Source organism: Stegostoma tigrinum, chromosome 21, assembly GCF_030684315.1.
Source record: "Stegostoma tigrinum isolate sSteTig4 chromosome 21, sSteTig4.hap1, whole genome shotgun sequence".
Classification (NCBI taxonomy): domain Eukaryota; kingdom Metazoa; phylum Chordata; class Chondrichthyes; order Orectolobiformes; family Stegostomatidae; genus Stegostoma; species Stegostoma tigrinum.
In genome coordinates this window covers 3,552,433-3,576,551 of record NC_081374.1, presented here as the reverse complement: position 1 = coordinate 3,576,551, position 24,119 = coordinate 3,552,433, and the positions used below count along the sequence as shown (strand labels likewise).

General features: G+C 44.3%; 1 protein-coding gene across 8 annotated transcripts in view; it reads left to right on the top strand.

Annotated features, from left to right (window-relative positions):
* The window catches only part of magi3a (membrane associated guanylate kinase, WW and PDZ domain containing 3a), a 123,788-nt gene that overhangs the window by 95,643 nt on the left and 4,026 nt on the right, over positions 1-24,119 (top strand). For 4 of the 8 annotated variants that reach the window (XM_048553076.2, XM_048553074.2, XM_048553075.2 and 1 more), the window contains 12 exons: positions 2,628-2,810; positions 3,450-4,055; positions 4,938-4,969; positions 8,187-8,349; positions 9,740-9,831; positions 12,037-12,229; positions 13,317-13,526; positions 16,652-16,837; positions 18,068-18,176; positions 18,481-18,637; positions 20,191-20,334; positions 20,774-20,912. In XM_048553076.2, the coding sequence (XP_048409033.2) occupies positions 2,628-2,810; positions 3,450-4,055; positions 4,938-4,969; positions 8,187-8,349; positions 9,740-9,831; positions 12,037-12,229; positions 13,317-13,526; positions 16,652-16,837; positions 18,068-18,176; positions 18,481-18,637; positions 20,191-20,334; positions 20,774-20,912 (2,214 nt within the window). Of the gene's footprint in view, positions 1-2,627; positions 2,811-3,449; positions 4,056-4,937; positions 4,970-8,186; positions 8,350-9,739; positions 9,832-12,036; positions 12,230-13,316; positions 13,527-16,651; positions 16,838-18,067; positions 18,177-18,480; positions 18,638-20,190; positions 20,335-20,773; positions 20,913-21,279; positions 21,365-24,119 lie in introns of all 8 variants that reach the window. The other 4 variants (XM_048553078.2, XM_048553072.2, XM_048553077.2 and 1 more) reach the window with 3 other exon arrangements.

The following is a 24,119-nucleotide window of genomic DNA, read 5'->3' as shown; positions in this document are numbered from 1 at the left end:
ACCATTCATGCCATTCACTGCTAATGCACAACAGCAACAGTGTATACTGTCCACAAGATGCACGACAGCAGCTCATCCAGGCTCCTTCAACAGCCCTTTCCAAGTGTGTGACCTGTACCACCCAAGGGCAAAAGGAGCAGATGTACATGAGCAGCACCTTCAAGTTCCCCTACAAATCTGATGCCATCCTGACCTGATTGGTACCACCAATCCTTCACTGCCATTGAGTCAAAATCCCGGAAGTCCCACCTTAAAAGCACCGTAGGTATCCTTATTCCCCCAAGGACTACAGATGGCTCACCACCTCAGGCCATTTGGAACGAGCAAATAACTGGTCTAGTCGTTGAGCTCCAAATCACATGAATGAGTAGATTAAAAAAAAATTCTTGCAATAAAGGAAATGCAGCAGGTAGTTTTAATTTGTATACAAGCTCCCACAAGACATAGTAGGATAAATGAACAAAGTTTGTTTGTTCATCAAGGTACCCAGAAGAATTTCAGAGTTCAGAATGTTTGTTGGTACCTGGCCAATATTTATCCTTCAGCTAATTTAATGGTCACTTTTATTTATTCATAAGATTTTTCTTTAGTGGGATTTGAACTTTTCACCTCTGGACTGCCATATTTCCAGTGCCAGAACCAATTCACAACCACACTCAGAATCAAAACTTTTTAGAACGAGTGTTGTTTAAAGCAAAACCCTTGCAATAAACAAAAGTTAAACGTCAACTTAGTGCTGATGTTAAACCAATAAGCTTGCTTTCCTCTGAACTGAAAATTTACCAAGGGGCACATACTCATTCAGCTAATCTCTTTCCTATTTCTGTCCTGCTTTTCCAAATGTATTTCTTAGAATGGGCCTGTTCCTTTGGGAAATGCAGTGTAACCCCACATGTCTTTCTCCCTTTCCATTTCAATTTATAAATGCCTGCTTTTCGGTTTTTGCCGACTGCAGACATTGAGTAGCGACACCCCATTCCTGATTTATGTATTGTGTAACGTTGCCTTTTTTTTAAAACAACTCATAAAGCACTTTTTGCACTAACCAAAACTACAATCAGGAAGATAGTTATGTAAGATAGCAGGTCTATTGTGGTTTTGCAAACACTGGGGGCCTTGTGCTGAATCGGGTGTTTCAGGCATAACAAATGAGAATATTGGCAAATATTTTGCTTTATGTTAACCACTTACCTGCTGATCCCGGAAGCTACCTCCCTGAGCTGCACTTGTCTCTCCTTCTGTTCTCCCCACTCCATGCTATTGTAACTCTGCTGGCACTGTACTGGATACGATCGTATGTAAAAATTAACCTTTGAAGTTTAGCTCAGGAGCAGTCAGTTCAGCTCTTCTCTAACCTAATTCATTCAGTTAGAATGTGATCTGTACCTTGGCTCTAGCCTTTCCCCTTTCCTGACAAATCTATCCATCGCTTTGGAAGCAAAAAGAAAAAGGCAGATTACTACCTGAATAGCTGTGAATTGGGAGGGGGAAGTGTGCACTGGGACCAGGGTGTCCTTGTGCACCAGTTGCTGAAGATAAGCAGGTGGTAAAGAGGGCAAATGGTATGTTGGTCTTTATTGAGAGAGGTTTTGAGTACAGGAGCAGGGATGTGTTACAGTTATATACGGCCTTAGTGAGGCCTCACCTGGAATTTTGTATTCAGTTTTGTCTCTTTTCTGAGGAAAGATGCTGTTCTCCTGGAGGGAGTGCAGCAAAAGTTTACCTGGCCAATTCCGGGGAGGGCAGGACTAATGTATGAAGAGAGATTGACTAGGTTGGAGATGATAGGAACTGTCGATACTGGAGTCTGAGATAACAAGGTATAGAGCTGGATGAACACAGGCCAAGGAGCATCAGAGGAACAGGAAAGCTGACGCTTTGGGCCTGGACCCTTCAGGGGTCACTTTGCTTAGGTTGGGATTAATTTTGGTGGAGTTTAGACAAATGAGGGGGGATCTCCTTGACTTATTTTATAAGAACTAGACAGGGTAGGTGCAGAGAGGATGTTCCCAATGGTGGGTGTGTCCAGAACCAGGGGTCACAGACTGATGATTCAGGGTAGACCATTTAGGACAGAGATGAGACATTTCTTCACCCAAAGAGTGGTGAGCCTATGGAATTCATTACCACAGGGCAATAGTTGATGCTAAAACATTGGATGTTATTAAGAGGTAGCTAGTTATAACACCTGAGGCGAATGGCATCGAAGATTATAGGGAGAAAGTGGGATTGCACTACTGAGTTGGACAATCAGCCATGATTGTGATGAATGATGGATTAGGCTTGAAGGGCCGAATGGTGGCCTCGTACTCCTATCATTTATGTTTCTAATTTATCCCTTATGTCCATAGTTTTGGGAGAGAGTTCCAAATACTTATGCCATGTGAAGGAGTGATTTCTCGTTTTACACTCAGAACAGTCTGCCTCTAATTTTACAGTTATGCAACTCTCTTTCAGACTCTAAAAGACCAGGAAGTAGTTACACTCTATCTATCCTCTCTTATCCTTTAATGGTTTTATCGACCTTGTGTTGATCACATTTGCCCAAACCTAGAATCGATGGTAACAACTTTGTGTCTTTGAATCATTGGTCACGTCTCACCCCCCCCAAACTCCTTCCATTACAGAGAGGCCAATGTTTACTCGGGACCCCTCACATCTTCAAGGAATGCTCATCAGGACCACCCTTCAGAAGAGCACCATGGGATTTGGTTTCACAATAATCGGAGGAGACAGCCCAGATGAGTTCCTACAGGTGAAGAATGTGATTCAGGATGGACCTGCAGCTCAGGATGGCAACATGATGGCAGGCAAGTGACATGTTTCCTCTGAAAAGCTGGTGGGCACTTGGAGATTTGACACTCTCAGAACTTTCCCTTCCCCACGATCTCCCTATACACAGCATATTGGGGGAGGGAGCAGGTTCTGGGATGAGTGGCACTGGGAATAACCAACAGGTCTGACCCATCCACAGAAAGACAGTTAATGTTTTTGAGTCCAGCTGAAGCATCATATTGGACTCCATGTTAACCCTGTTCCTGTCTTAACAGATGTTACCAAGTCTGAGTTTCAGCATTTTCTGTGTTTGTTTCCAATTCCCAGCATCTGCAATATTTTGCTTTTATTTGTGGAGAATAATCAATCCGAAGGAAGGGAAATTTTGGAGAGTAATGGTAAGGCATAGGGACAGGAGCTTCCCTGAGTGATACCAAGATTGGGGTAGGGCAATGCTTGGAATAATGATGCCAGTGATTCGGTAGATGCCGGGAGCATGCATTTCATTTATTCTCCGCTGGTTTCTGTGCTTATTAAATCAGTTTGATATTTAATTTTGAGCAGCTAAAGATTCAGCATTGTCTGCATCCATGGTGAGTTTAAAGTTGGGGTGAGTGTGACTCTGGTCACGGACTCAAATGGTTAATGTGTATGCTGTGCAATCTTATCTGCAGGTGATGTAATAGTGTATGTGAACAGCACCTGCGTCCTTGGACAGACTCATGCTGATGTTGTGCAGCTTTTCCAGTCCGTGCCCATCAACCAGACAGTGAAGCTGATCCTGTGCCGTGGATATCCACTTCCCACAGACCCCCAGGTGCCAGCTGTCGATGTAGTGACTGCCACTCCTGTCCTGGATGGATTGCCTGTGGTGGGGAAGCAAGCCTCGACTGGGCAGAGTGTGCAGACCCCACCGGGGCCCATTGAGCAAAATGGGAACGAAGGTCCTGGTGGTGGTGTCGAGCGTCTAAATGGACCTTACTTGGGCCTGACTGAGGACCGATCCTCAATGACCTCGTCAGCTGGTTCGCAGCCAGAGGTGCTGACCGTCCCTCTGCTGAAGGGGCCAAAGGGTTTTGGCTTTGCCATAGCAGACTGCCCAGCTGGACAGAAGGTGAAGATGATCCTGGACAGTCAATGGTGCAAAGGACTACAGAAAGGTGATGTTATCAAGGAGATCAACCACCAGAGCATGCAGCAACTGAGCCACGCCCAGGTGGTGGAGATACTGAAAGATTGTCCTGTGGGCAGTGAAATATCGCTGCTGGTGCAGAGGGGAGGTTTGTCCTCATGTTATCTTTTAATTGCCCTTAGCTCACTTGCTTTCATTGCGCACTTGTCTAGATGTTGCAGAGTAAAGAAAGGGCCAATAGAGAGAGAATGCTATAAAATGCTGACACCAGAACCGAGTGGAGAGAGATTATAACTATCAGAAAAGACTGAACAAGCTGGGACTCTTTTCTCTCTGAAGGCGAGCTGAGGGTTGGCTTAATGCAGGTCTTTAAGGTTGCAAAAGAGTTTGATAGCCTGCATATGAGGATGTTTCCACTGAATCAAGATCAGTACTATTGACCATATGTATGTGTAATCAATCCATTAGGTCATTCAAGAAAAACCTCTTGTCCAGAGTGTGGAACTGTGGGGAATACTTAAGGTCATTTACATGGATGCTTGATAGACACGTGAGAATGGAAGAAACCTGTTTGGGTTAATTCAGGGTGGGAGCAGACATTAACAGTGCGAGTGTGTGACCAGGAAGGCGGTTCTGTATTGCAAATTCCGTGCATTTTCGCTGGCCTCTGATTGCAGCCCACGACTTGCCCTTTGCCATTATATTGTGAATATGGCCCCATCAACCAGCGCGTGTGCCCAAAAGTGTGTGTCTTGGAGACCAGTGAGAAATAACATTGAGAGAAATTCTGTTGTCTGTGTAGGAAGAGTGGAGCTGAGTTAAAATACAGTTAGTGTTCTAGAATCCATTGTTGCCCTTCTAATGCTAAACTAAGCATTGATCCATTTTTATAAAACACCTACAGTAGTGTTGATGAAAGCTGTGATGTATAGTCTTGGATTCAGTTTGTAGAGAGGATTGTGATTTCAGAAGGTTATGTCCTGGTGACCTTTCTCTCTCGTGTATTGTAATGAATTTTCTTTTTTCACAGGTCCTTCTTCACCTGCTAAAACTATGAAAACAGTAAGTTTCAGAATTTTTTTTGCTAACAATGGGACTTGGTGTTCAGGTGTGTTCCTTCCAGTTGGAGTTAACTAAAGTGTTATTGGTGCAGTTAATAACCTATTGATGCCCGAGATTCCACAACTAACCAAAACCATTCTAGATTGCAAATTAAAGATGTTAGCTGTGTGTGTGTACTTGAGTGAAGTGCTGTCCACAGTTCTTGCTTTGAGTCCAAAGATTGTGTGAAGCCTCATTGTTAAAATTTTATACAAAATACAAACTAAGAATTGGGCTAGAGTCCACAATGTGTAATGATGAAAGAGCAAACTGAGGATTACTCTTGAGCAGTTCCCCCAAGGTGGCGTGACCAACTCAGTCTGAATTTGGGTAGCTAGGTGGAGGCACAAATCGTGGAATTATTTCATTAACAGTTGCGACACTTTATCTTTCTGAATGTGTTAGATTATCTGTCTTTGGCATGTGTTATATGCGATTTCAACCGTACTTTTGACGAGATTTCAAACCCAGATTCTCAAGATAACAATTGGAATGCTTTTGGCTGACAATAAACTAAAAACATAGATTTGTGTGAAAGCAAGGACTCTAGTTTCTGGAACAGTGAAAAGAAAAAAAAAAAAATTCTAGAAAGCACCTGTATTTGTGAAAGGAGCAAGAGTTGTGTTGCTAGTTAATGACCTATTTTCAGAACCGGGTAAAGGTTATTTGTTCGCCTTAACTATCGTTTTTTAAAACAAACACTGTGGAGGAGGAAGTTCCGTGCTTTCATGGAAGGCGATAATTATTATTGAAGGGATTCTGGTGCAAGGCGCAATCATGTTGGTAATAGGATGGTAACGAAATGTGAGTCCAGAGCTATAAATGTCACTGTGGAATGGGAAAGCAGTCGTGTGGATTTGGAATGTGACAGTTTGGGTCAGTAACAATAGGCCTGTACTCAGTCATTCCAGAAAGATCTAATGGGGAGATGAGAAAAATGCTTTATTTGGAAGCAAGATGAATTGCAGGAGTAGATCACATGGCCCATTGTACCTGCTCTTCTGTTCAATGAGGTTGGCTCACCTTGGGCTTCAATTTTACTTTTCTACTGGCTTCCCATCTCCCTTGATTCCTGAGAAACTAAATGCCTGTCTGTGCCTCCCTTTAAATGTATTCAGTGGTGAAGACTCCACAACCCACTGACATGGAAAATTCCAAAGATTTACAATATTTTGGGTGAATAAATTGCTCTTCTTCCAAATCCTAAAAGATTTTTCCCTTACCCTTAATCTATTACCCCTTGGTTCTAGAGACCCCCACTATCAGGAACATCCTCTTTGCATCTAACCTATCTAGCCCTGTTGGAAATTTGCAGGGTTTTATGAGATCCCCCCCACTCATTCTTCTGAATTCCCATGAGTATAATTCTAATCAACTCTGTCTGTCTCATATGTCAGTCCGGCCATCCTGGGAATCAATTTGGTAAACCTTCGCAGCACTCCCTCTGTGGCAAGAACATCCTTCAGATAGGAAGACCAAAGCTGCACACAGTATTCTAGTACGGCCTCAGCAATGTCCTGTCTAATTGGAACAAGACATCCTTGTTCTTGTTCTTGAATCCTCTCCTTTGGAAGGCCAGCACACAGTCTGCTGCCTTGACTGGTGGCTGCACCTGCTTACTTCAGTGACTGATGCATGAGGACACCCATTTCTCTTGATCATTCTCTTCTCTGTCTACAGCCATTCACATAATAATCTGCCTTCCTGTTTTTGCCACCAAAGTGGATGACCTCACATTTTATTCACACTACGGCATCTCTGCATCTGCCTCACGGCTCACCCTTCCTTCCAGCTATGTGTCATCTGCATGTTTTAAGATGTTACCTTTGGTTTCTTCATCTAAATCATTAACACACATTTGCGAGTAGATGGGGTCCTCATACTGATCCCTCCAGTACCCTGCTAATCACTGCCTACCATTCAGAAAAAGACATTTATTCCTAAACTTTGTTTCCTATCTGCTAACCAATTTTTTATATCCATCTCCATACACCACCCTTAATCCCATGCGCCGTAGTTTTACATCCCATCTCTTACGTGGAACTTCATCGAAAGCTTTCTGAAAGTTCAAATAAAATGTATCCACTGGCTCCCCAGATCAACTTCACTAGTTACATTTTGAAAGAATTCTGATAGATTTGACAGCATGTTCTGTGTAACTGTATGACTCTGTCCTTTTGTCAGCCATACTGACCGTGTCTGATCCTACCACTCTTTTCCTAGTGCTGTGCAATCCTTAATAGTAGACTCCAGAATCTTCCTCACAACCGATATCAGACTCACTGTTATCTCACTGCCTCCCTTTTTAAATAATGGTGTTACATTAGCTCTCCTTCAGCCTGTAGAAACTGTTCCAGTATCTAAAGAATCTTGAACGATGGCCACCAATATATCCTCTATTTCAAGGGTTACTTCTGTAAGTAGTCTGGGATGTAGCTTATCTGGCTCTTTAATCTTAACAGTTTCTTTAACACCATTTCTCTCCTAATACAGATTTGCTTCAGTTCCACCCTCTCACTAAAGCTGGTGTTCCCTATCAGTTCTAGTATTCTATCTGTCTTCCTTTTTGATGACAGAAGTGATATATGAATGTTTGATTTTGGCCTTTGGCTTTTCTGCCTATCACCTCTTATTTTCCCCCTTCTGTCTTTTGGTCTTATCCTTGATTCCCTGTCCCCTGACTCCTTGCATAAGTTTCCATCTCCCCTGCCAATTTAGTTTAAACACACCTCCATCACTCTAGCAAATAGCCATACAGGACATCTGAACAGTTATAACCCATCTTGTCCATTTATTTAATTTGTCAATATCTGTTTGCAACTTCTTAATGTCCTCCCCTCAGCTTACCTTTCCAGCTGCCTTGTATCATCAGCAAACTTAGGTTAGTCTCTCTTTTCTAGAACTTTCATCTGGAAAAAGTAGTGGGAACTGATTCTAGAGACTTGAGTTGGGTAGAGAGCAGTATCACCTTTAACAGGTCAGGGATGTAGAATGAAGCATTCGCCACTCTTTGAAGAGAGGCCAAATAATTTACATCTCTACTATAACATTGTGAAATATGGGAAGATCCTTTTGCCATGGCCTTACATAACTACTCCGCATTATCTCTATATATAAATCTTATCTCTGTTGTAAAATTTATTTAAAACATTTTCTTTTCTCTGGTTTTTCTTTTTAGACCTTAGAGCAAGAGGACAACCAAGCAAGCTCTCAGAATCTGCCCTCAGGCGTTCCCATCCCTCAGCCAATGCCCTTCCCACCCAATGCTGTAAGGCCTTCCTCACCCAAGCGTGACCCAACTGAAGTGTATGTGCAATCTAAGACCATGTTCGACAGTAAACGTAAGTGATGTGGCATGCAGGCCCACCGTTCTTGGTAGCAATTGGTGGCTTTGGAAAACCTTTACTGCTAACTGTTGGTGTAGAAATATGATTGAAAACGATCACCTGGGAGACTGATGGCATCTTGTCCTCCTCACTAGTTATAAACTTGATCTGGTGAAACAACTTGAAGAGGAGGGATGTCTATAGTGGCTCATGTTGAGAAGCAGTAAGGTCAAATCAAATAATTGCACACTGGAACTGAGAATTATGCAGATGTGTTCAGGTTAGTTGTTAGCATGTGACTTGGAAATATATCACCGCTCCTTCAGTGTCGCTGCATCAAAAATCTAGAATTCCCTCCCTAAGGGCATTAAGGATCTACTTACGGCACATGGAGTGCAGTGGTTCAAGAAAGCAGCTCCCCACCACCTTCACAAGGGCAATAGGGACTGGTAATAAATTCTGGCCCAGCCAGCGACTCCTTTGTCCCTTGAGTGAATAAAACAATTTAAGTTCATGTTCCTGGGCTTTAACCTTATAACCTGGTGTTACTGGTGCAGGTCCTGAGTTATTAGGTTACTGTGTGCAGTGAACTGGAAAACGCTGTGTCGAAATAGGTCACTGGATGGCCTGTCTGATTCAACTTGATTTGTTTTGATCATGAGATGATCTTCCAGCAGCTCTCATTTTACTTTGAACACATTTTGCATCAAGGAAGCAGTTGTTGTACCATACAGACTCCAGGATTATTCTAGCTTTCACTCTGAGGAAATGCTGAGCTCTCCCATCAAGCAGAGCTCTAGCGGTTTGCTGCAGTTGAGCTGAATGTCCATCAGTTTGAAGAGGCGGGATCTAATCCTGGTCCCAATCCATTGACTGATGATAGTACCGAACAAAACATGCTGACATGGCCATCCAGGATCACTATTTAGTCAACTAATGTGTCCGTTTGGAGAGTCAGGAGAGAAGTGAAGGAAATAAAAACAGCGATCGTTCTGAGTTAATCAGCAAACAGTCCCATTTATTGATTTAGTTTTAAATGGGCTGTGCTCTCTCTGTTTGAATGTTAGTCCTCGGGGAGTTGACCATGATTAGAGGTCAGTGTTTCACAGACCATGCCTGGTCATCCTGTGACCTAAGGACTGAGCAAGTTTCCAACTAAAGCAGAGCACAGCTTTGACAGATCAGTCTCTGTTCTGCTGGAGCAGTCTGTGGGTTCAGAGTCAACTATGAATCCAGGCTATAGGCACAGCAGTGTCTGTTGTTCTGCAGCGTATCTTAGAAAGTGGATTCTAGAAACAGAAATAATTTCTGCGCCAGTCGTTGCTATGTAAATATGCATTGTTTTGCACAGGCCCTGGGCTAGACACTGCTTCACTGTGACTCTTCCCTGTTTATTGTCTTTCAGCCCCAAATACAAAAGACGTTGACATCTTTCTGCGTAAGCTGGAGAGTGGGTTCGGATTCAGAGTGTTGGGTGGTGATGGGCCAGATACACCTGTAAGTTTCCTGTAACTCGAGTGTTTGCTTTTGATTTCATGCTGCTTTCAGTGCAGATTCTTGTTAGTAGTGAGTGGGGGAGGTGGCAAAGTTGCACGTGAGCTGCATGTGAGATTGGATACTTTATTTCCACTGAGTTGACAGTACTGTGGAAATGTAAAGTGCAGCCATGCTTTAGTGGTCTGTGTGTCTGTGTGTGTCTGACACAGAGATTCAGAAGGACGCAAGAAATCCAAGCAGGAGCAGACGTATGGCCAATCGAGTCCACACTCCCATTCAATATGATCAAGACTGATCTTGGACTTCACCTCTACGTTTCTGCCATCTCTCCCTATACCTTGATTTGCTGAGAGTCTAAAAGGCAGTCTTTCTCACCTATAGGTATATTCAGTGATGATGCCACAGCTGAGTTGGAGAATGCCAAAGATTTCCAACTCTTATTTAACTGGAGAGCGACTGCAAAAATGGCGCAACAGAGGGGCCTGGGTGTTCTTGTGCATGAAACACTAAAAGTTAGCATGCATATGCAACTCATAACTAAGAAGTCAAATTGAATTCTGGCCTAAATTGCTAGAGGGTTTTGTTTAAAAATAGGCAAGTCTTATTGTAACCGTGCCGGATGTTGAAGAGGCCATATCTGGTCTAATGTGTACAGTTTTGAATCTATTTAAGAAAGGGTACTTTAGAAAAGATTCACTAGGCTGATTCCTGGAATGAAGAAGTTGACTAATTGTGGTTTGCCAAACAGGTTGTGTTGCTATTCAATGGAGTTTAGAAGAATGAGGGATGATCTTATTGAAATATACCAAATCCTGAAGGGGCTTGACTGGGTAGATGTTAAGATGTTTCCACTCATGACGAAATCTCAAGCTAGAGGACATGGCTCAGAACATGGAAATTTCATGTTTGAAGCAAATAAATATCTGGAAGTCTGTAACCCAGGGAATAATGGAGGCTAGATCATGCAAAGTATTTAGAGAGAAGTTCAGATTTTGAAATAGTGGAATCAAGGGCTGTGAGCAGCTGGCACAAAAGAGGAGTTGAGGTTGGGACAAGGCTGGGTTGAGAAAATGAATGGCTTACTACTCCTATGTCTAATGTTCTTTGAAGAAGTTTGTCTTCACCTCAGTCCAAAATGATCATCCCATTATCCTGAGATGTGGCCACTCATTTCCTCACTATCCAGACCCTGGGGGTCACCATTGATCAGAAACTCAGCTGGACTCGCTAATTAAATGTAGTGGCTACAAGAGCAGATCAGATGCTAGGAATACTGCAATACACGCCTTCTGATTCCCTGAAGCTGGTCCATTGTTTGCAAGGCACAAGCCAGGAGCGTGATGAAATACTCCCCACTTTTTTGGATGGGTGCAATTCCAGCAGTCCAGCAGTTTAACACCATCCAGGACAAAGCAGCCCGCTTGATTGGCATCACGTCCCCAAGCATCCACTCCCTCCATCACTGACACGCGGTGCACACTGCTACTATCAACAAGATGCACTGCAGAAATTCACCAAAGATCCTTAGCATCTTCCTTAGCATGTGGCAAGTCGTCTTTATTCTTGAACTCCAGTTCCCTTGTATTAAACATCAACATGCTATTTGCCTTCCTAATAGATGTGCCTGTTCAATGGCTGACTCCAGCTTCAAGGTGTCAGCTCAGACAGGGTACTGAAAGTCTGACAGTCTTTTTCCCCAAAAGGTTATGGGTATGAGGGGGGTGCGGTGGGGGTCAGGGTCAATTTAAAAATCTCAAAATTGAGACTGATGGATTTTTTGTTGGGGCAGGGGTTATTATCAATAAGGAACTGCGAGGTGTACCTGAAGTTAAGATACAGTCTGGCCATCTACCTGAATGAGAGAGCAAGCTTGAGGCCCTCCATTCCTGTGTGTTAGCAAATGGCATAGCCAGTCAGTTACTGCCTAAGTCGCTTGTTATGTAACTCGTGAGTTGGCTCATCCAGTGACAAATTCTACACAATAAGGATTGCGTGATTTAAGTGTGAGATTGACACAAGGGAATAAGGACCTGAAGTAGTGCGTGACTGCTGCTGTTGTGATGAGCTTTCTCGGTTAGTGTGTTAGAATCTGTCGGCAGATGCTGCAGTCTGTTTACACCTTGCTTGTTGAATAATAAATATCCATCACCAAGGTTAGAACCTGACCTAACATAACCATCCCCACCCTCACCACCACCACTTCAGGTTCTGATTGGAGCAATAATCCCCCTGGGGGCAGCGGAACGTGATGGCCGCCTTCGTGTAGCTGATGAGCTGCTTTGTGTCGACGGCGTATCGGTCAAGGGGAGATCTCATCGCTTCGTGTTGGACTTGATGCAAAATGCGACTCGAAATGGCCAGGTGCTGCTGTCAGTGAGGAGGAAGGTGCTGCCCTCTGGTGAGTGAGTTGGTTTGCACTTTTAGTCCTCAGTTGGTGTGAATGTGGCCAGGTCCTGTTCAAAACCCTTTGTTCCCAGGAGTTGTTTTTAAATTCATTCATGGGATGAGAACATTTCTGGCTGCCTAGCATTTGTGTCCATCCCTAATTGCCCAGAGGGTAGCTGAGTTGCACCTGTTGTCCTGGGTCTGGAGTCACAAGTAGGCCCGATGCAGCAAGGATGTCAGCTTTCTTCTCTAAAGGATATTAGCAAACTCGATGGGTATTTTTCTGATGACTGACAATGGATTCAAGGTCATGATTAGATTCTTAATTCCAGGTTCTTGTTGAATTCAAATTCCACCATTTGCTGCAGTGGGATTTGAAATTGGGTTCCCAGAAAATTGCTTGGAACTCTGGATTAATAATCCAGCAATTGTGCTAATAGGCTGTTGCCCGTCATGGAGAAGTGTCCCTATTGTGAGGGTCAACTTAAGGCTTTCGTTCGACAGAATGAGTCTATCCAACTAACTTTTAATGATGTGAGTCTCACATAATTAGTTGGCGAAAGCTCAAAGGGTTTGAATCATGGGTTTGCGCAGCTCAGGATCTGCCTGAAGGAGAGGTCCGCCAAGTCCTGCTCCCCAGTGCTGTCACTGTGCTGCTGTAAATTAATAGAATCATTATGGTCACCAACCATAAAATTCTAGAATCTGGTTCCCCTCAGCACTTGAGGATGAGACTCATTGCTGTTTGCAGGCAGTTAAGAGTAGGGTACTAAAAGAGGCACACAAACATTTTTGAAAAGGGGCTGGATAATTAAATGAATGGGAAATGATTGCTGGACTTTGGAGGAAAGAGCAGAGGAGAGAGTCTAAAGAACTAGTACAGCCCTACTCTGTACGCTTCAACAAAATGTTTATTAGTGATGCCTGTATCCTGAGATTGAATTGTAGACATAAAAGGCTTTTCACTCGTGAGTGAGCTGACCACGTTGGTCAGATGCAGACTGCATTGTAGTAGCCCAGAGCCAAGGAAGCTTTCGCCTTTGTCTCAAACTCCTTATGATCGGGCCAGCTTCTCAGTAACGCTCCTATTTTTGTGACAGAAGACCAGCGTGACTCCGGTCGGGATGAGAATTTTGAAGCTGCAGAGAATGGTCCCTCTGGGATAAATCACGCGGATCTTGCGAACAAACCTCTGCAGGGACACACCCCAGCCGAGTCCCCACAATCCTATGACATTGTCCTACAGCGGAAAGAGACGGAGGGTTTTGGCTTTGTCATCATCACCTCGAAGAATAGACACCCCAGCATGGGTGAGTAAGGTGGTTGCTAAGGGAGACAGGCAGTCAGGATGGTGCAGGCCTAGACAGATCTGTTCAGCACAAAATAGCATCAGTTCTTTGGGCTTTGCAGCTCACTGGGCTAGGGGTCCCCCACACAGTCTGTTTGTCTGGAGTATGGATCCCATAGGTTGTGAAACCCACAGCCCAGTGAGACAGACACTGCCAGCCCCAGGGGGCTGTGGACTCCACTGCAGTGACTGCTAGTCTAATGTCATTCTTTTGCAATTGTAACTATTCTCTCGTTGGCTATTTGGGCATGTAGGCATTGCAGTGAAAACCCAGTCCTGTCCAGCAGACGTCAGTGGCGGATTATCAAGTGTAGGAACCTAAATGATCTGTATGGTTCATTGTTCCCCACACAACCTCATCTACATCTAAGGAGATAGCTGCAGATTAGTTAAATCGCTGTAAGAGCAAATTATGGCAGATGCTGGAATCTGCACTGAAAGCAGCAAATGACTGTTGGGTTATATAATAGTTGATAAAACAGTTGTCCTGTCACACTTCCTGCATAAAGATTCCAACAACACAGCAGTGATAAATCCAAAAGTTCTCTTCATGATCATTCATTTTGAACATCTGAATTCAGAACAGATCATTCAGTCCCTTTATCTTGGTCTGCGATTCAATAAGATGATGCCTTATCTGTTTGTGTTCAGGATTCCCATCTATTTCTAATGTTCTTAATTGATGGGAGAGGAATCAGTTTAATTCCACCTCTTAAAATACGCCTCTTCTACCGCTGAAGTCAGCTATTCCAAAGTTGCACAGACCTGTAAGAAAACATTCTGCTGATCTGTCTTGAAAGTATGATCCCTAATTTTAACACACTGTTCACTAGTTTTGAGCTAACTCACAAGAGGAAACATCCTTTCCATGCACACCTTGTCAAGACCATTCAACATCCGCAACTCCTGCCCTGTCCCCATCCTTGTAAAATTGTTTTATTCCCCCACCCTGCAACTCAGGTTTTACTACCCCCACGTTTGTGTGGGGAATGACAAGGAACCAGAAACTCACTGCAGCTTCTCCCTACTTGGAGGACATTTGGGGCATAGCAAGCAAGTCCCCTGGCCATCAGATATTGAATTAACAAAATTCTTCAAAGAGGAAAGATGCCCACCATCTGCAGATGTATTTGTATGAGTGAAGGTTAAAAATACTGAACTAGATCTTGACTAAATACATACACCAAAGGAACAACAGCCTTGGCGTCAACAACAAAAACAGAAGTAGCTGGAAAAGCTCAGCAGGTCTGGCAGCAACTGTGGAGATGGAAAGAGAGTTAACATTTTAGTCCAGTGACCATTCAGAACTGATGGTAGCTTGGAAAATGTTGGTTTTTGTGCGGAAGATAGAGTTGGGGGTGCAGGTAATTGGTAAACAATAGGTGGAGTCCATGGAGAGAAAAGGACAGTTGGACAGACAAAAGAGTGGGTTTCGATGGCCTAGCAGGATGAATGGCTAATAGGGACTGTTAGTGGCTAACAATGGTAGTGTGTAAAAGCAGACCATGTGATAAGGCCTGTTGTGTGGGTATTGGGGTAAGGACATTGGAGAAGGTGCCTCAAGCTCGAATATTGTTGAACCTGACATTGAGTCCAGAGGGCTGTAGAGTTCCTAAGCTGAAAACAAGCTGCTGCTCTCGCAGTTTGCACTGAGCTTCGCTGGAACACTGCAGCAAGCCTGAGACCGAGATGTTGGCCAGGGAACAAGATGTGTTGAAGTAGCAGGCAACTGGAAGCTCAGGGTCTTTTTTTTTTTTTTGCAGACAGAATGTAGGTTTTCTGCATAGTGGCCACCCAGTCTGCATTTTGTTTCCCAAATGTAGAGAAGAGCACGTTGTGAGCAGCGAATGTAGCAGACTAGATTGTGGGATGTGCAAGTAAAGCACTGCTTCATATTGAAGATGCGTTTGGGCACTTGGATATTGAGGAGCGAGGAAGTAAATGGACAGGTGTTACACTTTCTGTACTTGCAGGAGGAAGTGGCATGGGGCTGCGTTTCTGGGGGTTTGGGCGATGGGGGGTTTAGATTAGTGCGTGAGGGAGGAGTGAACCAGTGTCTCCCAGAGGCAATGGTCCTTGTGGAAGACTGGAAAGGGAGGAGAGGTGAATATCTCTCTGGGGGTGTCAGAAATGGCAGCTAATGATCCTCTGGATGTGGATGTTGGTGGCATGGTAGGTGAGGACAGGGAGGACCCTGTAGCTATTGTAGGAGGGAAGAGAAGAGGCGAGGCTGACGTGCAGGAGATAGGCCAGACCCGGCTAAAGACCCTGTCATCAATGGTGCTGGGGAATCCGCGGTTGAGGAAGGTGGGCGTTTTTGGAGGCATCCTTGTCTATGTTGGCATCACTAGAACAGATGTGATGGAAACTGGGACAATGGAATGGAGTCTTTACAGGAAGCAGTGTGTAAGGTTGTATAATCAAGGTAACTATTGGAGTTGGAGTGTTTGTGGTGGAAATTTGTGGCCAGTCTATCCCTGGAAATGGAAACAGGTGTCGAGGATGGGAGGAGTCAGATGGACCAGGTAAAGGTGAGGGCGAGGTGAAAATTGGAAGCAAATTTGTGAAACTTTCTCGATTTTGGATGAGAGGAAAGCAGCTCTGATCATATTTCCAATATATTGGAGAAAGTTGTGGGTGGGGGCCGGAATATGACTGGAATAGGAAATGTTCCATGTGCCCCACAAAGATACGGGCATAACTGGGCCCCATGCAGATAACCATGGCCACCCCTCTGACCTGAACAGCCTTAAACTAATCAGAATAAAAATAACCAAAACAGAACAGGTAATATTCACTATAACGGTTGCTGGCACCCAACTGCGGATGATTGAAACCCAAATGGAGATATGTAATGTTAATGTAGCTCTCTCACACTGTCGGTCAACCACATGATTTGTCTTACTAACTGAGCAGCAACAGAAATACAGTCCTGTCTTTGATACCTCTAAACTCAATTATGCCAGTGCAATCCTGGCAGGTCTCCCACCCCCCACCAAACCCCTGATGGCTTTACCCCTTATTTTGGGCCCCTAAATCAGTGCTCCTAATCTCATTAACCCTCTCCTGTTACTGCTTTCTCCACAGCAGTGCCGCATAAAATTGGCCGCATCATTGAGGGGAGTCCGGCTGATCGCTGTGGGAAGCTGAAGGTGACAGACAGGATCTCGGCCGTGAATGGCCAGTCTATTGTCCAGATGCCCCACCACGACATTGTGCAGCTGATTAAGGACGCGGGTCAGACGGTCACCCTCACAGTCACTCCTGAAGAAGGTACTCATCCAGAAGTTGCAAGGCACATATACTTTAAGATGATCTGTGGCCTTCAGTGATCCTTGTGATATGTGTGACATGCAGCCTCAAGAGCAGCAGTTTAAGTTGCAGGTCTCGGTTATTCTGCAAGTATCAGCCATTGCATCTCGGGCGGTGATTTAAAAGCCATTCACCAGTGAAATGACAGCACAAAGTACCTTCCCTGAAACCCACACTCCATGTAATTGAAACGGGTCACATCAGTGAATAGGAAATGTCCAAATGCATGGGACTGAGTTCCTTTTGGGTTTTGGACCTGGATCATTGATTTATTGATAACTAATGCTAGAAAGAATCACCTTTGTTACATAATCTTTCATAACAAGAGAATATAATCTGGATGTTTTAATTTGGTGAGAACTGTAAACTTGAAATAAATTTAATTGTAAATAAACATTGGAAAACATTTGGTAAGATTTTAGGGTTGGATTCCAAGGACTAAGTTACAGTTGCAGGTCTGATTGTAACTGGTTTCTGTGGTTATCAGGATCATGTGATGTTACTTGAACCTTAGACACAATAGTTGTTTGCTTGCTCTTTAGTTATGGTTGGCAGAAGCTGGGTGTGGCTTACAGCTCTGTCAGTGCTTGTGCCAATGTTATCCTTTTGAAGGGAGTCTTGCTGAGCCATTGTGACCTGCATTGCTTTTCCCCACGCAATGTAATCATTGCAGTTTGCAAAGCTAGTGTTTTATGATGCTCCTCAGGTTTTGAGGGATGTTTTGGTGTCTGGGGAGTAAACAACATTGTCTAGATGCCATGCATTGCCACCATTCTCATTAACTTAAAATGAAAAGTTTTCTGCTGGTAAAAACTGGATTGAGGGGTCTTCATGGGACCCTTGGAACCAGACAGAGGAGGCACCCCTTCATTTGCAGTGGGACTGGACTCAGGTTCCTGAGGTGACAAACTGTTGCCTTAACCTGATGAGCCACCAGAATGAAGTTTGGGTGTGCAATGCAATGCAGCTTGTTGAGAATTAATACCCTTCTGCTGAGAGAAGTCCTTGTCCCTTGTCCCTTGTTCCTTGGATTCTAACCTGGGTTTAAGATGTGGGGCTTTTCATCGACCAATCTCTCACCTTTCCTGTTAGGTGTATAAGCTCTTGATAGCTGCCTCCTGTAGTTATGGGGTGGTGAGCTCACACGAGCTGACAGTCATTTAACTTGTTGACTTTTATCTTTCCTTTGAGATGTGACTGGCCCCCCATCAGGAGACAGCTCGGCGAGACAGAGCCCAGCCCTGCAGCACAAACCCATGGTGCGGACCCCAGCATTGGCCAGTCCAGTAGCTGACAACAGGTGAGAGCACAAGGTGGCCGTAAGGATGTTCCAACTGGGTGATGGCAAAGGCCAGGAAGAGGAAACAGTTTGGTGGGGAAGTATTGTGGATGCGTGAGGGGGATGGTGATGGGAGAAAGGCCTTCTTTAAGTGAAGCAAGCATTGAGTAAATGAGGCTTACCTCTAAAGCCTCTGCGATTGTTCTTTCCATTTCCTGGCAATAAATTCTGCATCGTGGGAGGCAGAAAGTAGGAAATTATTGTTGTGGTAAATGTGTGTGGGAAAGGAGGGCCCTCCTGGCTCATTAAACTCTCTGTTTAACAGTAAGTCAGATGGAGATGAAAAGAGCAGTGGACAGTCTACATGTTGTGACTATGTGAAACCTCCTCCACCTCTGGACTACAGACAGACTCCGTCTGAGCAGTACCATCAGTCCACACCCGACAGAGAGACATGGGCTGCCGGCAGCAGACTCTCCCAGGTATGGCTGAAACTGGCTCTTTTACTGTCATGCAGGTGAACACGGAAGTTTTGGTTCAGTGTTTGAGGCCTTTCTAATATGAAGTTTTTCTTCCAAATCCCATTACCTGCAACTCCCCAAGCTTTTCTGTTCAGAATACAGACGGCATCATCTGGGCAGCACTTTGTCTCGGTGGTTAGCCCTGCTGCCTCATGGTGCTAGGGACCTGGGTTCAATTCCACCCTTGGGCGACTGTCTGTGTTATCAAGCCCTCTTTACAACTACAGTATAGTTTAAAATAGAATGAGTTCATAAGGTGGCCCTTCAGCCCGTTGTTGCTGTGGAGTTTGCAGATTCTCCCCAATTCTGCATGGGCTTCATCCTGGTGCTCCAGTTTCCTCCAGTCCAAAGTTGTGCAGGTTAGATGGATTGGTCATGAGAAAAACAGGGCTACACGGATAGAATAGCAGAGTGGGTCAGGGTGGGAGATACTCAGTCAATGTGGACTCAATGGACCGAATGGCTTGATTCCCTATTGTAGGGATTCTATGAATTCACCACTGTTAGTATATTCAAACCTTGGAATCCTTTATTTTGCACTGTGTAAATGTGATTCCTCAGTGAAACTCCCCAAAGAAAGATTCTGAAGCAAGGAAGTTACATAAATTCATAAATCCCTGGTTCGATCCTGTTTGGAGTATTGGGGTAATTCTTGGCTCCATACTTTCGGAATGATGTCGCACTTTGGAGAGGGTGCAGAGGAGATTTTATTTGACGGGAGAACGGACTCTGGAGAAGTTTGCATGGTTCCCTGTGGAAGAGAGACGTTCAAGGGATTTTCAGAGAATGTTCAAATCATGAAGTTATTTTTACAGAATGAAAGGAAAGGGAAGCTGCTGTCACTGGGGGAGAAGCCAGAAGTCGTGAAATTGGTTAAAAAGCATGTCATGAGTCATCGTGATCTGGAACGTGGTGCATGTGGAATAATTTTCAAAAGGAATGTGGATAAATACTTGGAGTTTTTTTTTCCCCTCAAGGGGCAAGAGCAGAGGAGCAACTCTAATTGACTGACATGCCGAGAAAGATAGCACAGCAATATGGGCTGAAGGGCCACCTTGTCAACTCATTCTATTTTAACTATATTGTAGTTGTAAAGAGGGCTTGATAGCACTGGAACAATAATTCAGAACATTAAGTTCAAATCCTCAGCACTTCTAAGAATTTATTTTCACTTCTGAAAGTTTTTCCTCTTTAAATCACATTGTTAATGATTATGAGGCTGTCAGATTGTTATAAAATGCGCTGGTTCCCTAATTTTTAAAGGAAGGAAATCCGCTGACCTTGCCTACTTAGCTTATGTGCAATTCCTGCCTCTTGTCTGAGGTGGTTGACTTGTTACTGCCCTCTGAGATGGTCTAATGAAGAATTAGTGCCAGTGGTAGCCATGCTCTGAGGGTTTTTTAGTCTGTGTTTTAGCTACACTATACCACGCTGTGAATTACTCGTGCTCCAGGGTTTCAAGGTCTTGTTTGTTTTCCTTCTCTCTCTAACCTTTTATGCACGTTTTCAAATAGAACCCTGATTGCTTCTCTGTGGAACTGGAGAGGGGTCCCCGAGGATTTGGTTTCAGTGTTCGTGGAGGCAAGGAATACAACATGGGTCTGTTTATCCTCCGTCTGGCCGAAGGTGGTGCTGCATTGCTCGATGGCAGAATCCATGTAAGTGCCCCTTGTTAATCTCACCTGGTAATGGAGGGGGGCATCCTGTCACTTGCTAAGCTTTGTGTCAGTGGCATTTTATGGTAGCCCATTCATTGAGGTGATGTTACTGTGGGGCAGAGGAAAGAGAGCAGATCATACTTTGCAGCGAATGCTGCCTTTTGTCACGAGCAAAGATGGAGTTTGGTGTAAGGAGACATGAGGAAGATGGCATAAAGGACATCACCTAACTGTGTAAAATGAGTGTTCGTCTTTTTTTAAGATGCAGGAATAGGAAGCTTGCAGCACACCCTGCGCCTACAGTCCTCCATTCTCCATGTCCCCACCTCATACTGAGCTGCCCCGCTGTTCCCTTGATGCCACTCCCTTTTTCTTCCTCAACAGCCCTCAGCCACCACAGCCTGAGATGTGATTATTTTGTGTCCTCCTTCTCTTGCAGGTTGGTGACCAAATTGTTGAGATTAATGGTGAATCTACTCAAGGGATCACACACAAACGAGCCATCGAGCTGATTCAGTCTGGAGGGAGGAGAGCGCACCTTGTGCTGAAGCCAGGCATAGGTCAGGTGCCTGACTTTGGTGGGTTTCTCTCTGAATCTTAATTTTCCAGACCAAATTTCTGTAATGCATAAAGTGATGGGCAGTGGGAGTGGTGAAGAGAGTAATAGTAAAGTAGTAATTGTGCCCCCCCCTTGCTATTCAAACCTGATTCCTGAAATGGGGCTAAATGCTGTTTCCTTTGTGGCAGTAATTGCTAGAAAAATTCTGTTTGAGACCTCTCTGAATCACTGCCCTCCCTCCACCCCTTCCCCTCAGCCTGTGTCTGTCTGTCTCTTCAACCTACTCTTGGCTACTGGCCTTGCAGAAATGTAATCTTCTGTGGAACTTATTTTTTATTCTCATAGTTACATTTAGTCCTAGGCTTCTCCCTCCTCCCCCTCTCTAGGAATGGCACCTTGCAGCCTCTCCACCTGTACGACACATGAGCAGCGTTGAGGCTTCCCACCTCCTCTCGTCTCTCCTGGGATCTGGTAAATCTGCATGTCTTTTACTTGGTTTTATTCAGACTTTCAAAACCTTGGTTTTGCAATTTTGATTCCATCATGACCCTCATGTTTTCTCCTTCCTTCCCTGTCACCTTTTGGGGGACTTTCGATGGTGAACCAGGCAGCTGTCACCAATTGCGCAGCTTTGAGTCTGACCACAATTTCAGGATTTAATATGAGCACTGACTAACTTGGAAATTCTGAAATTGCAGCTTGAGATTTCATGCTGTGTCAGGGCAGTGACTGTGTGATGGATCTGTCAAAGCCACCATCCTTAAACCCTTGCTTTTCTTTTTACTCTTCCATTTGCTTCCCCTCATGCCTCTCACGCTTGTGTTCACCTGTGCTCATGCTCTGTTGCTCATGATCATTCTGGCTGTCTTTTCTTTGCTCACTATATGCATTAGCCGGTTGTGTATAGCAACCTCCCGTGATGTTGACTGAGAAATAAGCGGTCGTCAGGGCTGACCTGCTCTTCAAAGCAATGATCTGGCATCTTTTCTAAGCTGAAACAAAATAGCAGCAGTCAGAGTCGATAGAAAGATGAAATTTCCACTTGGCGAGAGAAGACCGCAGTGAAAAATTCAAGATCATCAGTAATCAATCCAGTCAGGAATTTAGGATAAAAACCTCTTTATCCAATGAGTGGTTAGATCATAACATGTAGAGGTAGGCCATTCAGCCCATTGAGTATGCTCTACCCATTCAATTACATCATGGTTGATCTGATTAATCCTCAACTCTACTTTCCTATCTTTTCCCTATAACTCTTTGTTTACTTACCAATCAAAAATCTCTCTCAGCCTTGAATCTACTTGATGACCCATGTAAAGAATTCCACAGGTTTACTGCCCTCTAACAGAAAGGAATTCTCATCTGTCCCAACTGGGTGATCCCTTACTCTGAGATGATGGCCTCTGGTCCTAGACTCTCCCACAAGGTGAAACAACCTCCTTGCATCTACCCTGTCAAGTCTCTTGTGATTCCAAACCTGAAACGTCAACTTTCCTGCTCCTCTGATGCTGCCCGGCCTGCTGTGTTCCTCCAGCTCCACACTGTGTTATCTCTGACTCTGGCATCGGCAGCTCTCATTATCTCTGTGTTTCTTGTATGTTTCAATAAGGTTGAAACTCATTCTGCTAAACTCAAATGAGTATAGGCCCAATCTATTGAATCTCTGCTTTTAAGAGTGTTAGCTGTTGAAGCTCAGTACCAAAAGGTGTGGATGAAATGATTACTGTTGTCTCATTCAAGGGAGAACTATGTAAGTCGAGAAAAAAGTAGAAGGACATGCTGAGAGGATGAGTGGCACATGGATGGGAGGAGGCTGCTGTGCCGCATTAGATGAAATGGTCTGATCCTGTGCTGTAAACCCAGTGAGAAAACCCGTCATCTGTAATTTGGGGCTGACTGGCATCCAGCCCCATTCATGCTGAAGTATTGAGCCATGTGTACGCACTGCACGGCTTTCATTGTTGTGAAGTGAGACCCCCAGGGTGACCTGTATGTAAACCTGTTCTGATGATACGAAGCTTGAGAGAATAAAAGCTGTAGCATGATCTGATAAGAAATGTCCCATCGAGGGAGGTTATTAGAGGGTGACATTCACACTTTGCTGTCCCCATCCTTTAGAGCAATATGTCAGTGAGATTGCTCCACCCTGCTACAGCTCATCCACAGCCAGTCTCGACTATCCCCATACGTTCAATGATCCTCATGACTCTCACCCTGTAAACTAGAAATTATCTGTAACTTGTGCCGCATCTGTAAAGCTCATTGAACTGCACTGACTGCTGGACAGACATTACCCTAGTTTTAAATTCTTTGTTTTTAAATCCCTTAATGGACATGCCCCTCCTATCTCTGTAGCTTGCACACCATCCCTTCAACTGTTAGTTTGCTGGACCCCTCTTGCCTAAGCGTTTGGTCTGGTTCCTACGTCTGTGATTACTCCCAACCGCTCGCTCGCTCTCCCTCTGCCTTGCCTTTAAGACCAACCAAAATTTTCTGTCACTTTTACTACTTTAAAGGCGCTATATAAAAGCAAATTGTTTAACCTCCAGCAAAAAGTGATAGAAGGCAAACTAAGCAAACCATAGGTCTAAGACTTGAGCTAATATATGGAGATTTGCATTTATGCTTCATTCCTGAGGAAACCTGCTTCCTGCACACTGCCTCCTAACAGCGCAGTTGTTGTTTACTGCTGATTAAACACGCTCAGAGGATGTGTCAGCTCTATTTGAGAACTTCTAATCCTTCATCCTGATTTGTGATTCTCCCAGTACTCCAAGCTCCTTATTTTTCAACTCAAAGTGTGGGTGCTATTGAAGTCTACTTTAATGATCATGGTCTCACAGTACACTGCCTGGCTGGGACTATTCAGTGGATACTTTAATGGAACAATGTATCAGAACATTGTAGCAGAAGAAGATGACGCCATGAATCAAGCCTGTTGGGTCACTAGATAGTAGCTGATCATCTGTCTTGATGCCACTTTCCCTGTATTTTTTAATGTCAGTAGTTTCATGTTGGCCTCAACCTTGAACCTTCTCAATGACTAGGTTTCCACAGCCCCCTCGAACAAAGAATTCCGAAGGCTCACCACTGTCCGAGTGAAGAAACCCCTCCTCATGTCAGTCCTAAGTAGTTTGTTCTTTATTCTGAGACTGACTCCTGACCCACCCCCAATCAGGGGAAGCTCCTTCCTTGCAGTCACTTGAACCATTCAAGAGTTTGAAGT